The sequence below is a fragment of the Acinonyx jubatus genome, chromosome A3 (assembly GCF_027475565.1).
Source record: "Acinonyx jubatus isolate Ajub_Pintada_27869175 chromosome A3, VMU_Ajub_asm_v1.0, whole genome shotgun sequence".
Lineage (NCBI taxonomy): Eukaryota > Metazoa > Chordata > Mammalia > Carnivora > Felidae > Acinonyx > Acinonyx jubatus.
This window is the reverse complement of record NC_069388.1, coordinates 10,327,912-10,342,165: the sequence shown is the minus strand read 5'-3', so window position 1 is coordinate 10,342,165 and position 14,254 is coordinate 10,327,912. Positions and strand designations below refer to the sequence as shown.

The 14,254-nt window shown below is 50.2% G+C and overlaps 1 protein-coding gene across 4 annotated transcripts in view; it reads right to left on the bottom strand.

Moving 5' to 3' along the window:
* Positions 1 to 1,472: 1,472 nt before the first annotated feature.
* SALL4 (spalt like transcription factor 4) overlaps positions 1,473 to 14,254 on the bottom strand; it is a 98,690-nt gene continuing 85,908 nt past the window's right edge. For 3 of the 4 annotated variants that reach the window (XM_053199820.1, XM_027046625.2, XM_027046626.2), the window contains exons 2-4: positions 6,585 to 8,933; positions 5,199 to 5,479; positions 1,473 to 2,123 (exon numbers count right to left, since the gene is read on the bottom strand). In XM_053199820.1, the coding sequence (XP_053055795.1) occupies positions 1,704 to 2,123; positions 5,199 to 5,479; positions 6,585 to 8,933 (3,050 nt within the window). In that variant the 3' untranslated portion in view covers positions 1,473 to 1,703. The remainder of the gene's footprint in view (positions 2,124 to 5,198; positions 5,480 to 6,584; positions 8,934 to 14,254) is intronic. The other variant, XM_053199821.1, reaches the window with a different exon arrangement.

The following is a 14,254-nucleotide window of genomic DNA, read 5'->3' as shown; positions in this document are numbered from 1 at the left end:
AACTAACCAGAGACATACGCACCCGGTGGGGGGGGAAGACAAAAAAAAAAACATCCGAAATTTATTCTCCAACAACACAGACAGCATCAGCAGGTGAAACTACAGGGGTTTCTCCATAGATCATACATTCACAAGGCATTGTTTGCTTGACAGTAAGAAAGCCTCTGGTGTTCTCTGTAACAATATCCACTTCACAGTGTAGACAGGTACTAGTTATTGTGTCCCACTTACAATTCCAGGAAGAAAGGCACAATGTGGCAAAAAAAAAAAAAAAAAAAAAAAATTTTTTTTTTTTTTTTTGGATCCTAAAGTCAGGTGCAATAACACAAACTTTTGATAACAGTCTTGATCTACTTTTCCACATAGAAGGAGACTTCTCCACTCAGAAATTAAGGTCTTTCTTTCTCCTTCCTTGTTAAACCATTAGAGCAATGTGCCCTCATTCGCTTCATATTACATATACAAACGGGGAGGGGGCGTTTACAACAAAGAACCATAGAGATATCTTAAATGTCCAGTCACTCCCACCATACATCAACTCAGGTTGAAGACAGGGCGTCAGAACACTTCAGCGGTCATAAAATAGGAAAATAGAGACTATGGCTACAAAAATAAAAATAAATGAGGTAGATAAATTAAAGCTTTCACACCCATGACTTGCCTGTTCGTAGCCTTCATGCAATACTCAAAAACAATCTTCACAATCACTTGGCATTTAAGTTGCACCAAGGACATTTTTGTACAAATTAGTATGTGTACCTATAAGAAACATGCCCTTCCATGAGTTTCTTAAAGAATGGAAACCCCGTTCCACAGCGTAGGCACTGGCGAACCAAAATAAGTCACCTGAGGGTCCCTGCGAAGGCCACCTCTCCTGCTGGTTCAGGAAGGAGGCATTTGCAAAGCATAGGGAGTACATTGGCACTCTTGGGGTTCCAACTGAACTGTATTTAAATAAGCAGCAACACGCATTGACTCCCTAAGGACAAAAATCAGTCCATTCGAGGGCATTCTATTTAAGGTTCCAAGGTTGAAGGAATTTTGGAATTCGTTTGACAACCTTAGTTAAAAAGAAAAAAAAAGCACATTCAGGGGAAAAAACCAAAAAACAAAGGATGGGTGCAGGGTTGGGGGTCATACAAAACAGGTCCCTAAACAGATGCCAGATCTTGTCCGTGTACCCGCATACAGTCAGTCACTGGGGAAGTATACAGCACCCCCCACAATTAGGCTAACAGTTGCCTTTTCCACTGTGGTTCAGTAAGTTCCAACTTGAAACAAGGGGATCGTCTTTGGAAATAGTTACTCTAGGTTGTACAAAGGTTTTATGTATACAGTTTGTCGCAAGTAACAAAGCTACTTTGCAAGACCCGCTTCCAAAATTTAAAAAAAAAAAAAATTCTAGTCTGTTTTTTAGTATGCATTTTTTCTTTTTTAGTTTTTTTTTGTTTTTCAATTTTTTCTTTTTTCGATTTTTCTTTTTTCAATTTTTTTTTTTTTTTTTTTTTTTGCAAAGCAGCATAACATCTGATTGTAGGATTTGCCTGAGGTTGTGATCTCACACTGTAAACATCATTTGCACATCAGTAAGAAAACAAACAGGAGGGGATGGGTTCTTTTAAAAAGGGGGGGGGGGGGAAGTATAGTCGGGGAGGTCATTCTGCCTCTGCATTCCTCCCTCAACCAGGGATCCCTCCCGGAGCTTAGCTGACTGCAATCTTGTTTTCTTCCAGGAAGTGAGGGAACTGGTGTTTGGGGACACCGTCAGCAGCACCCGGTTTTTCCACTTCGGCACCGAGGGCAGACTGGGAGCCGTCCAACTTGGAGATAGTGGTGTTGTTCACAATGGAGCTAGCCCCCAAGGAAACTGGGAGCGTGGGGATGCCGCCACTCTGGATCACGGAGATTTCGTTGGTCTTCATGGCCAGGCCTCCATTGAGCATGGTGGTGTACTGGTTCCACACGACGGGGTCCACGCTCACCGAGGGGGCCAGGATTTCCTTGGGAAACATCTCGGGAACTCTCTTCCCATCAGTTCCTAACAGAGCCATGGTGTTCTCGATGGCCAGCTTCCTCCCTCGGCGTGCAGAACTGTTGTTGGCTCCGTGCGTCATGTAGTGGACCTGTGGGAACAGGAACAGAGAGGTTCCCACCAAAACGGGGACTCATCTTGGGGTGGGGGAGGGGAGGAAGCAGAGGATTGGGCAACAAGGGGCCCACATTCCTGCCTAGAGGCAAGTAAAGCCCAGCGAGGCAGGGCCACAGGCTCCAATTCTGTCCCTGTCCCACTGTTCCAGTGGGTTCCTACAGGAACCCTTACTATGTGTCAGGCTCAAATACTAGGATACTATGTATCCGCTCAAGTGCTAGATTTAAAACTTGCGAATTACAAACCTACACAGTTGTGCAGAAGGTAACACACTTACACACATGGAGTACAAATAAAATGGGGGGAAATCTAGGAGACCAGTAGGTTCCGTCCATGCCAATATCCTGGTTCTTATCGGTTACTCATAGTTTTCGCGAAATTCTACCACTGGGGGAACTGGTCAGAGCGTGTAAGGATCTGTGAATTCTCACTGCACGGGAGCCCACCGTTACCTGAATAAAAAATGTGAGTTAACAAATAACTCTGGAACAGAACAGATGCTGCCCTGATGATGGCACGGACAGACCAGATACACAGGACGTCAATGATCATCATCACTACTCCAGAGTAGTGAAAAGTCTGGCTTTTGAGTTTCTAACTCCCTTTGAGCTTCAAAAAGAGTCAGAAGAGGGGTGCCTGGGGGGGCCGCTCAGTCAGTTAAGCGTCAACTCTTGATTTCGGCTCCGGTCGTGATCTCACAGTTTGTGGGTTCAAGCCCTCCATCAGGCTCTGCGCTGACAGCTTGGAGCCTGCCTGGGATTCTCTCTCTCTGCTCCTTCCCCACTGACTCTCTCTCTCTCAAAATAAATAAACTTAAAAAAAAAAAAGAGTGGGGAGAATGTGATGGGCACTAGGTTTCTCAGGTACCCCGTTTCAGCTTTCCTGACATCCTGAGAAGTTAGTAGTTAGCCGGCCAAGTGCGCTCAGGAGTGACCTGCTCTTAATCGCTACGAGCTGTTAGGATGTTCCAGGCATAATTTGAAACATTTAGGAGTCGAATTCATTTCATCTTTAGGAGCACTCTGAAGTTGTCACTACCATTAGTGAGTCATGGGAAACTGAGGCACAAGGAGCCATCTGCCCAAAGCCACTTGTGCAGAGAGAAACAACAACAAAACAAAAACAAACACAGCAGCTCCAGACTTTCCCTGGGCTGATCCCGGGGCCTGTGAAGTCATTTAAGCTTTCTGTTTCTAGAAGTTGGTATCAGAGATGAAATTACTTCATGCTCCTTACCTAGTCGTTTTCACCAACTAAAAAATTAAAAGAATATAGCTTGGGGGCACCTGGCACCATCGACTTTGGCTCAGGTCATGATCTCACGGTCCGTGAGTTCGAGCCCCGCGTCGGGCTCTGTGTGGACAGTGCAGAACCACCCTTCCCACCCTCTTGCCTCCCCCTCTCTCCGCCCCTCCCCTGTTCGCACGCTCTCAAAAATAAACAAACTTAAAAAATAAATCAAAGAGGACAGCTTGCTTTTATAATAAGTACGTTTCATTTTTTAAATGATATACGGTCTCCTTGGTCAACTTTTAAGTTTCAACCTTTATTTGAACCACAAAGAATTCAATTAGTCTACTCATCGGAGACAGGTAGAGATCCAGAGGCCCGGTTCCCACAAACCACAGGCAGGGCAAAAGGGAAAACCCCAGGTCCCCAGTTCTCATCCCTTGTGCTTACACAGGCCACGTTCAGGCCTCATGTGGGGAAGGTCTCCTTCCCGGCTCCCCAGGTAAAATCTTAGGTGGACTGTCCCTATTGATATCAGACTCTTCTCCAGAAGGACCCAGCTGCTCAGTTTCGAAAGCACAGCGGATAACCTGAGGCCTTTCTTCTTTTTAACTGCACTGGCACTGGATCCTATAAGTGTTTAACTCCTGCTATTTATTTCAACCTAGCAGGCTAGGAAAACAAAACATAGAGGGTGCTCATCAAGTCTGGATGCACACACAAACCCATAAATGATTTCTCCACACATTATACTATGTGACATTTATCACTGGTTTCCAGGCTAGATTTTACCTATCTACTCGATTATTGTTGAAAGAGGTCATGGTCTGCCCCAATATTGGAGGGAAAACAACCCTAAAGTGTAACTACTTTATACTAAGAGACAAGAGCATCTCTAATTAGACCATGTGTCCTATTCCTAGACAGCATCCTTTGTAAAATGCATCACTATTCCTTGTGCCCCTAAGATTAGGAAAAAAAAAAAAAAAATTACCAATTTCAGGCACTGACCATAAGAAGCATCCCAATTTCAGACATGTTGTGATGTGAGAAAACATACTGTCTAATGAATTATTTCAAGAGCCAGCTGGGAGATAGGACTATACGGTATCCCATCTGGTCTTTTTTTTTTTTTTTTAATGGTTATTTATTTTCGAGAGAGAGACACAGAGCATGAGCGGGGGAGGGGCAGAGAGAGAGGGAGACACAGAATCGGAAGCAGGCTCCAAGCTCCAAGCTGTCGGCACAGAGCCTGACGCGGGGCTCGAACTCACGGACCGTGAGATCACGATTAAGTTGGACGCTCAACCGACTGAGCCACCCGGGGGCCCCAAGAATAGGTATTCTCTAATCCGATGGCCTTCAAACTTTTCAAAGGGGCGAAATCTGCTTTTACAATTGAAAAGATACAGATAACTTGAGAAAAGAACAAAGCCCCCCCCCACCCCCGAGTTGAACATTCTTATGATTTTGTCACAAGTTGCTAATCTCTTTGTCTTTTTTTCTTTTTAGTATTTTTTAAGGTTTATTCATTTTTGACGGAGCATGAGCAGGGGAGGGGCAGAGAGAGAGGGAGACACAGCATCCGAAGCAGGCTCCAGGCTTCGAGCTGTCAGCACAGAGCCCGACGCGGGGCTCGAACTCACGGACCATGAGATCACGACCCGAGCCGAAGTCGGACGCTTAACCGACTGAGCCACCGGGGCACCCCCATCCCATCTGGTCTTAATGGAAGAATTCATCACGAATGGGGGACACCAACAAGGCTGTGCTGGCCAACGCCTAGCCCCATCCCTGCGGAGAGCCCGAAGAAACTCACCTTCAGGTTGCCTTTGGTGGTAAAGGCACGCCCACATATGTTACACACGAAAGGCTTCTCCCCAGTGTGAGTCCTCTCGTGAATCTGGAGGGCGCTCGCCGAGGAGAAGTTCTTCCCGCACCGTGCACAGCCGTGCTGTTTGGCCTGCCGGCGTGGCTGGGCCACCAGCAAAGGAGTCATGCCTGGGGACACGGTCGCAGGTCCAACAAACGCGCCAGGGACTTCGACTTTCACATAGGCTGGTTGGGCGCGGATAAATGTCGATGGCAGGCTGCTACGACCTAGTATCCAGAGAAAAGAAACCCCAGACCTTTATCATCCCGTACTCATTCCTTCTCAAACCAAAAAAGAGCTGTGATGACCACTGCCCATCGACAGCCTGGAAACGGCTTTCTGGAATCGTGTGCCTCAGAGGCGGCTTTTCCTCCTTAGCGTGTTGACCCACTCGGGGAGTGACAACTCAAACGCTTCCGAAAAGTCACCACTGGGGCAGAGAGGTATGGACAGGAAACACCTGAAATTCAAGCTCCTGCATCAGACGTTTTTATCTTTAAAAGGGGTGCCTGGCTGGCTCAGTCGGTGGAGCACGCGACTCTTGGCCTCGGGGTCGGCAGTTCGAGCCCCACATTGGGTGTAGAGAAACTACTACTTTTAAAAAAAAAAAATTTTTTTTTTAACGTTTATTTATTTTTGAGACGGAGAGAGACAGAGCACGAACAGGGGAGGGGCAGAGAGAGAGGGAGACACAGAATCGGAAGCAGGCTCCAGGCTCTGAGCCATCAGCCCAGGGCCCGACGCGGGGCTCGAACTCACGGACCGCGAGATCGTGACCTGGCTGAAGTCGGACGCTTAACCGACCGCGCCACCCAGGCGCCCCGAGAGACTACTACTTAAAGACAAGTATTAATGACACCAACAGGTACCCCACGATTTACGTGTGCATTTATAATGGGTTAGATTCTTTCCCTCCCTGTCAACATTTATTAACCTGCGGACCTTACATTAGGGAGCAGGACCTCAGAAGCAAGACCTAGGACTCATCTCGGTGGCCAAGAAGGCGTGCGCCCACTTTTGCACACATTCTCCCCCCGGAGCACTTCCCGAAGATGACCCAAGTGTCTCCCCGGGGCTCACACACACACACAGAAGCAAAGACCAACAAGCCTGCTGTCCATCCCCCGTGCGCATTAACCACCGCAAAGAACACGATGTGAGTACTAGGACGGGGGGAGTTATTATCTCCCTCTAGCCAGAGAGGCTAACTGCCCTAACGAGGGAGAGCTGCTTTGCAAAGATCACACTGTCCGTTTGTGACGTTCGACCCGGGTTCCTGTGGGATGACCTCGTGCCCAAAATGGACCTAAGCGAAATCCAAAGCTCCATCACCTTCCATCTCAGCGCGGCCGTTCTCGGCGCTGTCTGCTTTGCCACCGGCATCGGGAGATCTGGACTTGATGCTTTCTGCCTGGCTGTTGGCGGGGGACAGCGCCTGGAAGGACGTGGTCTCCAGGACGTCCGGACTTCGGCTCTGGTACTCCTGGTCTCCCATCACCGAGGAGGACGAGTCGTTGGTCAAGCCGTCACTCTCCACCGAACCGTTTTCTCTGCTGCTCTGCCGCTGCAGGACGAGAGGAGCGGGACCCGCCTTCCCGGGGGGGGCGTCTAGGGAAGCCGTCACGGCGAACCCCAGGGTGGGGGACGCGGCCTGCCCGCTGGGCAGGGGCAGCGGGACCTTCAAGGAGCTACCGCCGGGGGCCTCCGGGGGGCCGAGCTCGTCGACGTCGATGCTCTCGAGGAGATCGTCGTGACAGACGGCCCCCGCACCGCCGCCTTCGCTGACCATCGCTGGCTCGGGGCCCGCGAAGTCACAGGGATGCTCGGGCAGCGGCGTGTTGGGAATCTGGCCGCCCATGTGCATCCGGATGTGCTGCTGCAGCAGGACCGCGTTGGTGAACTTCTTCTGACAGATGGGGCACGAATGCTGCGTCTTTGCGGACGTGTTGGTCCGGTGGACCCCGAGGTGCGTCTTCAGGTTGCCCTTGGTGGAGAAGGCCCGACCGCAGATCTTACACTGGAACGGCCTTTCCCCGGTGTGGGTGCGGTAATGCATCTTGAGGGAGCTCTGGCAGCTCAGGACCCGGTGGCAGATGAGACACTCGTTGGGCTCGGCGGTGGCCTTGTCGATGTTCTCCACCAGCCGCTGCAGCTTCAGGGTCTCCGAGCCCGGCTCGGGCGTCCCGCTCCCTCGGAAGCCACCGACCCTGGGGGAACTGTGGTGTGGCCCCAGCCCGGAGAGCAGCAGGGGGCCATCCCCGCCCTCTGGAGAAGGCCCGGGCTGCAGGTCGCCGGGCGGGGGGCCGCCCGCGAGGTCCTTGGGGTTAGTCCCCGCAGAGAGACTCTGAGGTAGCCCTGCACTGGGGGTCCCTGTCGCGAGGACGGGTTTGCTGTCTAACGAGAGGCCCGATTCGTCTACGGGGACCGGTGCCGAGAGCGCATGGGGGATGCCATTGCCCGCCACCATTCTGTCGTGGAACTCGGCAAACAGCTGGGGGTTCGCCTTCACCTGGGGGTGTCGATGAAAGTGCACCTTGAGGTTGCCCTTGGTGGTGAAGCGGTGGCCGCAGACAGAGCACACGAAGGGTCTCTCGCCGGTGTGGGAGCGCAGGTGGATCTGCAAGGAGCTATCGGTCCCAAAAACCTTGCTACAGTACTTACACTTGTGCTTGCAGAGGACGGCCTCGTCTCTGGGCTTGACCTCCACCGGGGACACGTTCGGGGGCTTCCCCTTCCCCTTCTTGGACGGGTCCAACGCCACGGTGGAGAAAGGGCTCGGGAAGAGCACAGAGCCGGGGGCCTGAGGTAGCAGGGCGCCGGGAAGGCGCGACACGACGTTGGGCAGGACCCTCGTCCCGTCCGGCTTCAGGGCGAAGGGCGCCAGCCCCTGGGACACGGAGCCGCTCGTGGCGGGGACGTGCGCGTGAGGTAGCTTGGCCTGTTTCAAGGCGTCCAGAGCCAGGCCCTGGCCTGCAGCTTTCTGGCTCAGCAAGGCCACGGCCGCAGACACCTGCTGGGACACGTGGCTGCCCAAGGCCTTGAGGGTGTCGGCCCCCGCCCCGCCGGAGTGGAGGGCGTGGGAGGCCCACGTGTTCACCTGAACGCGGATCTGCTCCGTGAGCTGGATCTGCTGCAGCTGCTGCTGTTGGAGGCACAGGATCTGCTCGAGGACCCACGGGATGCTGCTGGCGCCGGGCACGGGGGCCGGCGGCGCCTCGACGCTCCGCTGATTCACGGCCACCCTGGTGCCCCGCAGGGCCTGGAGGGTGACGTTGGTGCTGGCCACCTTGCCTTTGGGCAGACAGCTCACGTCCTGGGACGCGGGCGGCGGGGCCGTCTCAGTCTTCAAGAACACGACGGACTCGGCCCCCAGCTTCTCCTTCGTGTCCCCCGGGCCGCCGCCATCCTCCCTGGGACCGTCCTTACTGCTTGGACTGTGCGGCTGGTGGCCCAGCACCGCCCCGGAGAAGTCTTCTGAAGGCACCGGCCCCTCGCCGTCGTGCATGATGAGGACGGGGGGATTTTTAGTGCAACTTTTCTTGTGTTCCAAGAACTCGGAGAGGCTGAAGAACTCCGCGCAGCATTTCTCGCAGACGTGAGTCTCCTCCCGACGAGGCCTCTTCCCTGACACCCCAGCCCTGCTGACGTCATTGCCACTCCCTGGGTGGTTCATTGGAGCACCTGGGACAAGAGAGAAAAAGCTAAGAATTCTGCCCGAGAAAGGAGGCGGGGCGACTCCTAGGCAAAAACCACAGCTCACGACGCAGAGACCTCGGCAACCTGGGTCCCGTCCCCACAGGCAGGAGACTGTAAAAGGGAACTTCTGCAGGGGGTTGAATTGTGATAACCCCCCCCCCCAAAAAAATACGTCCCAGTCATTATACCCAATACCTGTGCACATGACCTGATTTGGAATAGGGTCTTTGCAAATGTAATTGGGGTGAGTCCCTAACCCAATGCCCGGGTGTCCTTAAAGAGATAGGGGAAAGAGACGAAACAGAATAAAAGCCACGTGAAAGACTTATGTGGCCCTAAGCCAGGATTGTGGGAAGCCATCAGAAGGTAGAAAGGAGGCCTGGAATGGCTTCTTCCTCAGCGTCTCCAGAAGGGACGGACCCCACTGATATCTCAATGTCGGATGTCTAGCCTCCAGGAAGGTAGGACTAAATTTCTGTGTTTTGTTTTGGGGTTTTTTTTTTTTTTTTTTTAATTTTCTTTTAATGTTTACTTATTTTTGAGAGAGACAGAGCCCGAGATGGGCAGGGCAGAGAGAGAGGGAGACACAGAATCCGAAGCAGGCTCCAGGCTCCGAGCTGTCAGCACAGAGCCCGACACAGGGCTCAAAATCACCAGGTGAAGTCGGACGCTTAACTGCCCAAGCCGCCCAGGGGCCCCTAAATTTCTTTTGCTTTAAGCCATCCAATTTATAGCAATTTGTTATGGCAACCGTAGGAAACTCACACAATTTATTATTAAAGTAATCCCCTTAGAGCTCTGCACCCTACTCGGGGTCTGCCTGTAAAGGCAAGTGAATTTCATGCAGTCAACACAAATGACATTGGAGACCTGCTCAAATCACAGGTGCTCATCCCCATCCTGGGGCCACCGAAAGCGAAACTGCAGTAAATCACTCATTCAGTGTGACCAGTGCACCTCCCCACTTCCAAGATGCCAACAACGACCGCAGTGCCTAATTCACCGAAAATATGGAGACAGCACACTGTCTAAACAGTACATTTAGACGAGGAAGGCCAAGCAGATATTCCCAGAAATGCTTTCATGTTCAAGGAAGGCATGACGATAGATAAAGATTTCAACGACCTCACAGATAATGAGAGAAGCCCCAAAATGAGAAGAGGGGAGGGGAACGAAGGGTTTCACGCCTCTCCCTGAACTTGCAACTTCTACTACTGTTATATACCTGGAATTACATGCATAGGATCAATTCTGGACAGTTATATTCCTAAAAAGGATTGGCCTGTGGATTTCCTTGTGTGTGTGTGTGTGTGTGTGTGTGTGTGTGTGTGTGTGTGTGTTTCTTTTGTAATTAGGCACTATTCCCTTCGGTGTTAATGATAGCCTGCACATTCAAATGCCCATCTTGGGGGCACCTGGGTGGCTTAGTCAGTTAAGCATCCCACTCCTGCTCAGGTGGTAATCTCACGGTTCATGAGTTCAAGCCCCATGTTGAGCTCTGTGCTGACAGCTCGGAGCCTGGAGCCTGCTTCGGATTCTGTCTCCCTCGCTCTCTGCCCTTCCCCCGCTCATGCTGTCTGTATCTTTCAAAAATAAATAAAAATATTAAAAAATAAATAAAGCGCCCATCTTGGGACTGCTTTATCTGGATGCCTGGGTCCTGAGAGTAAACTACTTGCTCTCATTTCCTGGCTATCCTAGTCTATGTATACCTTCCCCCCCTCCCCAACTAATTAGTCACAGAGGCAGTATACCTCGGAGCCAGCCAACTCTAGGCATACAGATCTAAATCACACAAATAATTGCACAAATATACAAAGATAAGTAGGGATTTTTTTAAAAGCAACGTTTACAGCAGCAAAAGTAAATTTTGATTCACTCATAGACCAAAAACTGCATTAACTTCTGCACGCTCTGACATGGAGACAGAAGTTACGTGAAAGAAACAGGCTGCAGAACAGTATGTAAAACGTGACCATTTTTGTTGAAAACCTGTTTCAAATGTACCGATGTGTGGAGGAAAGGCCAAGAAAGACACACATTACTTTAAAATTTTTTAATGTTTATTTATTTTTGACAGTGAGAGAGACAGAGCATGAGCAGGGGAGGGGCAGAGACAGAGGGAGACACAGAATCCGAAGCAGGCTCCAGGCTCTGACCTTTCAGCACAGAGCCCGACGCAGGGCTCGAACTCACGGACTGTGAGATCATGACCTGAGCCAAAGTCGGACGCTCAACCGACTGAGCCACCCAGGAGCCCCAATACACATTACTTTTAAATAAATTGTTGCTTCTTTTTTTTAATTAAAAAAAAATTTTTTTAATGTTTATTTATTGTTGACAGAGCGAGAGTGCATGAGCAGGGGAAGGCAGAGAGAGGGGGAATCAGAATTTGAAGCAGGTTCCAGAGCCCGACTCAGTTTGAGCCCGGCTCAAACTCACGATCATGACCTGAGCTAATGCCAAACAGCTTAACCTACTGAGCCACCCAGGTGCCCCGTTCAATTCCTGTTGCTTAAAGCAAACTAATTTATTTTGCTTCTCAACTCCTTGGGTGATTACACTCCCTAAAACCATGGGGTTTTGACAGGAGGCCCACAGTATGAAACAGAAGTTCATCTTGAAAAAGTTTATTTCTCTTTTAAAATTTATGTAAGGTAGCCTAATCTTTATGAATTTTAGACCCAGTAATAGGAAGTTTTGCAAGGTGTGTATGGGTTGGGGGGGGGGGGCAGGGAGAAAGAGCCAACCACCATAAACAGGTCTGGCCAGGGAAGGGAAATCAGGTTAGGGCTGATCCAGCAGCATTCGCCTGTAAACAGGTGTGATGTGGTAGCCTTCCCCCTCAGAATTTGCCTGAAACATGCATAATCATGACACCCTCGTAAGGTAGATGTGTCTGGGTTAAGTGAAGCGATTACTTTAACAAATGAGTCAAGTACCCACTAATGTGCCTGGGGCACCACCCTGGATGGGATGTGGGGAAAGTGCAGACTTGGCATGTGTTCAGGGAACATTAGTTTCTCCATATTTATCTCTAATGGCTCAAATGGTTAGCAGGGCAACTAGGTCTGTGGGAGAACAAGACGTAGAAAAATGGTCATCTAAAGCCTAAGTCACTAACAGTTCCCACTCCCTACTGTGTGCAAGGTGGGGGAGAGCTCGCAAATGAGGCTTATGTCCTGCACTACAGTTCGGACTAGGGACCTCTAGGTGCCCCATATGTGTATCACACAAGCCTATTAAATACTGGCCCCATTTACAGATGAAAATAGTCATAAATAGCTTTTGAGCACTTACTGTGTGCCAGGCAGAATTCTTTATTTTTTAAAACTTTTAAAAAATGTTTTAATTTATTTTTGAGACAGAGCCCGAGCAGGGGAGGGGCAGTGGGAGAGGGAGACCCAGAATCCGAAGCAGGCTCCAGGCTCCGAGCTGTCAGCGCAGAGCCTGACTCGGGGCTCGAACTCACGAACCGGGAGATCATGACCTGGGCTAAAGTTGGATGCTCAACCCACTGAGCCACCCAGGAGCCTTCTAATTCTGTTTTTAAAGTTTATTTTGTAAGACACACAGAGAGAAAGAGAGAGGGAGAGCGAGCGAGCAAGCAAGAGCATGGGAGGGGCAGAGAGACAGGGAGAGCAAATCCCAAGCAGGCTCCGGGCTGTCAACGCAAAGACCGACTTAGGGCTCCCTGAGCCACCCTGGTGCCCCATCTAGGTGTGATTCTAAACAATGTATACATTATTAACAACTCTATGAGGTAGGGGCTAGTCTAGGTAACAGAGGGGGAAACTGAGGCACAGGAGACCTTGATTTGCCCAAAGTAATACATTTGATAAACTGCAGGGCCAATATTAAAACCCAGGCATGCAGCGCCCAGATCCTCCCTCGTTCCTACCCTTCCTACCATAATATGTTTCTTCTGTTGAGACTGCAACTCTATTTCCTCTCAAAGACCCCCTAGGGAGGACAGAAAAGCCTGAGGGTCAGGTTGGCAAGAGGGAAAGGAGACTAGGACACCTGCTGCCATCTTTCTACCCCCCCACCTCCCCCCGAAGCCACTTTAAAAGTTAGGACACAACGTACAGGGCGGCTGGATCAGTCTATTAAGTGTCTTGACTTCCGCTCAGGTCATGATCTCACAGTTCGTGGGTTCGAGCCCTGCGTCTGGCTCTGTGCTGACAACTGGGAGCCAGAAGCCCGCTTAGGATTCTTTGTCTCCTTCTGTCTGTCTGTCTCTCTCTCCCCCTGCCCCTCCCCTGCTCACGCTCTGTCTCACTCTCAAAAATACACATTAAAAAAATTAAAATAAATCAATAAATAAAAATAAGTTAGGACACAACATACTCCTGCTATGTCCAGGTGGAGCCCAACAGGTACCTCCTTCCTTACAGCCCTAATACTGGTTCCCCATCAGTCACAGCCCAAGAATCAAGTTAAAAATATTTGGAAACACACGCGCGCGCGCGCGCGCGCGCGCGCACACACACACACACACACACACACACACGCGCGCGCGGGCGCGTCAATTCCCAGAATATAGTATCTATCTCCACACTTTCCTAAGACTTGAAATGAGGTGTTTGTGAGGATGTTAAGCGGCACTCTTAAAAGCAATCCTGGCAATTATGTGTCAAGAACTTGAAAAAGATCTTTTTAAAAAGTTTCTCTTGGCGGGAAATACGCGGTGGTAGGTGCTCCTCCAGAACTCTGGGCTACATCATGTTAGCATGAATCTTTGTGAGGAACTTACTCTGTATAACACAAGGATACATTTCTCATATTAACAAACAGCAAAAACAAAAACGGACGCACCCTGGTCAGGCTGTAAGGTTCTGGTTAAATAAACCAGGCTACAGAAAGAAAAAGGCAGGGGGGCACTTGGTCCCTACAAAAATAAAAGCAGATCTATGTTATATGTGCTGCTTCAGGACAAATGCCTGAGATTGATTTCAAGGGGAGGAAAAACAGGTAGAGGATGGGATGTGTATCTATGTGTGGTCTCATCTGGGTTTGTGGGTAGAGATATAAATTTGTACCTGGAAATTTTCTGAAAAGAAACTGAGGCTGCTTTCTAGGTCTTAGAGTATGGGCCTGAAGATTGAAGGTAGAAGAGAAAAATTTTCAATATATGCTTTTATACTCTGGTTTCTTTTCAATTAGCATGTTCCTGGGGTGCCTGGGTGGCTCAGTCGGTTGAGCATCTGACTTCAGCTCAGGTCATGATCTCGCGGTTCGTGGGTTCAAGCCCTGTGTTGGGCTCCATGCTGACAGCTCAGAACCTGGAACCTGCTTCGGATTCT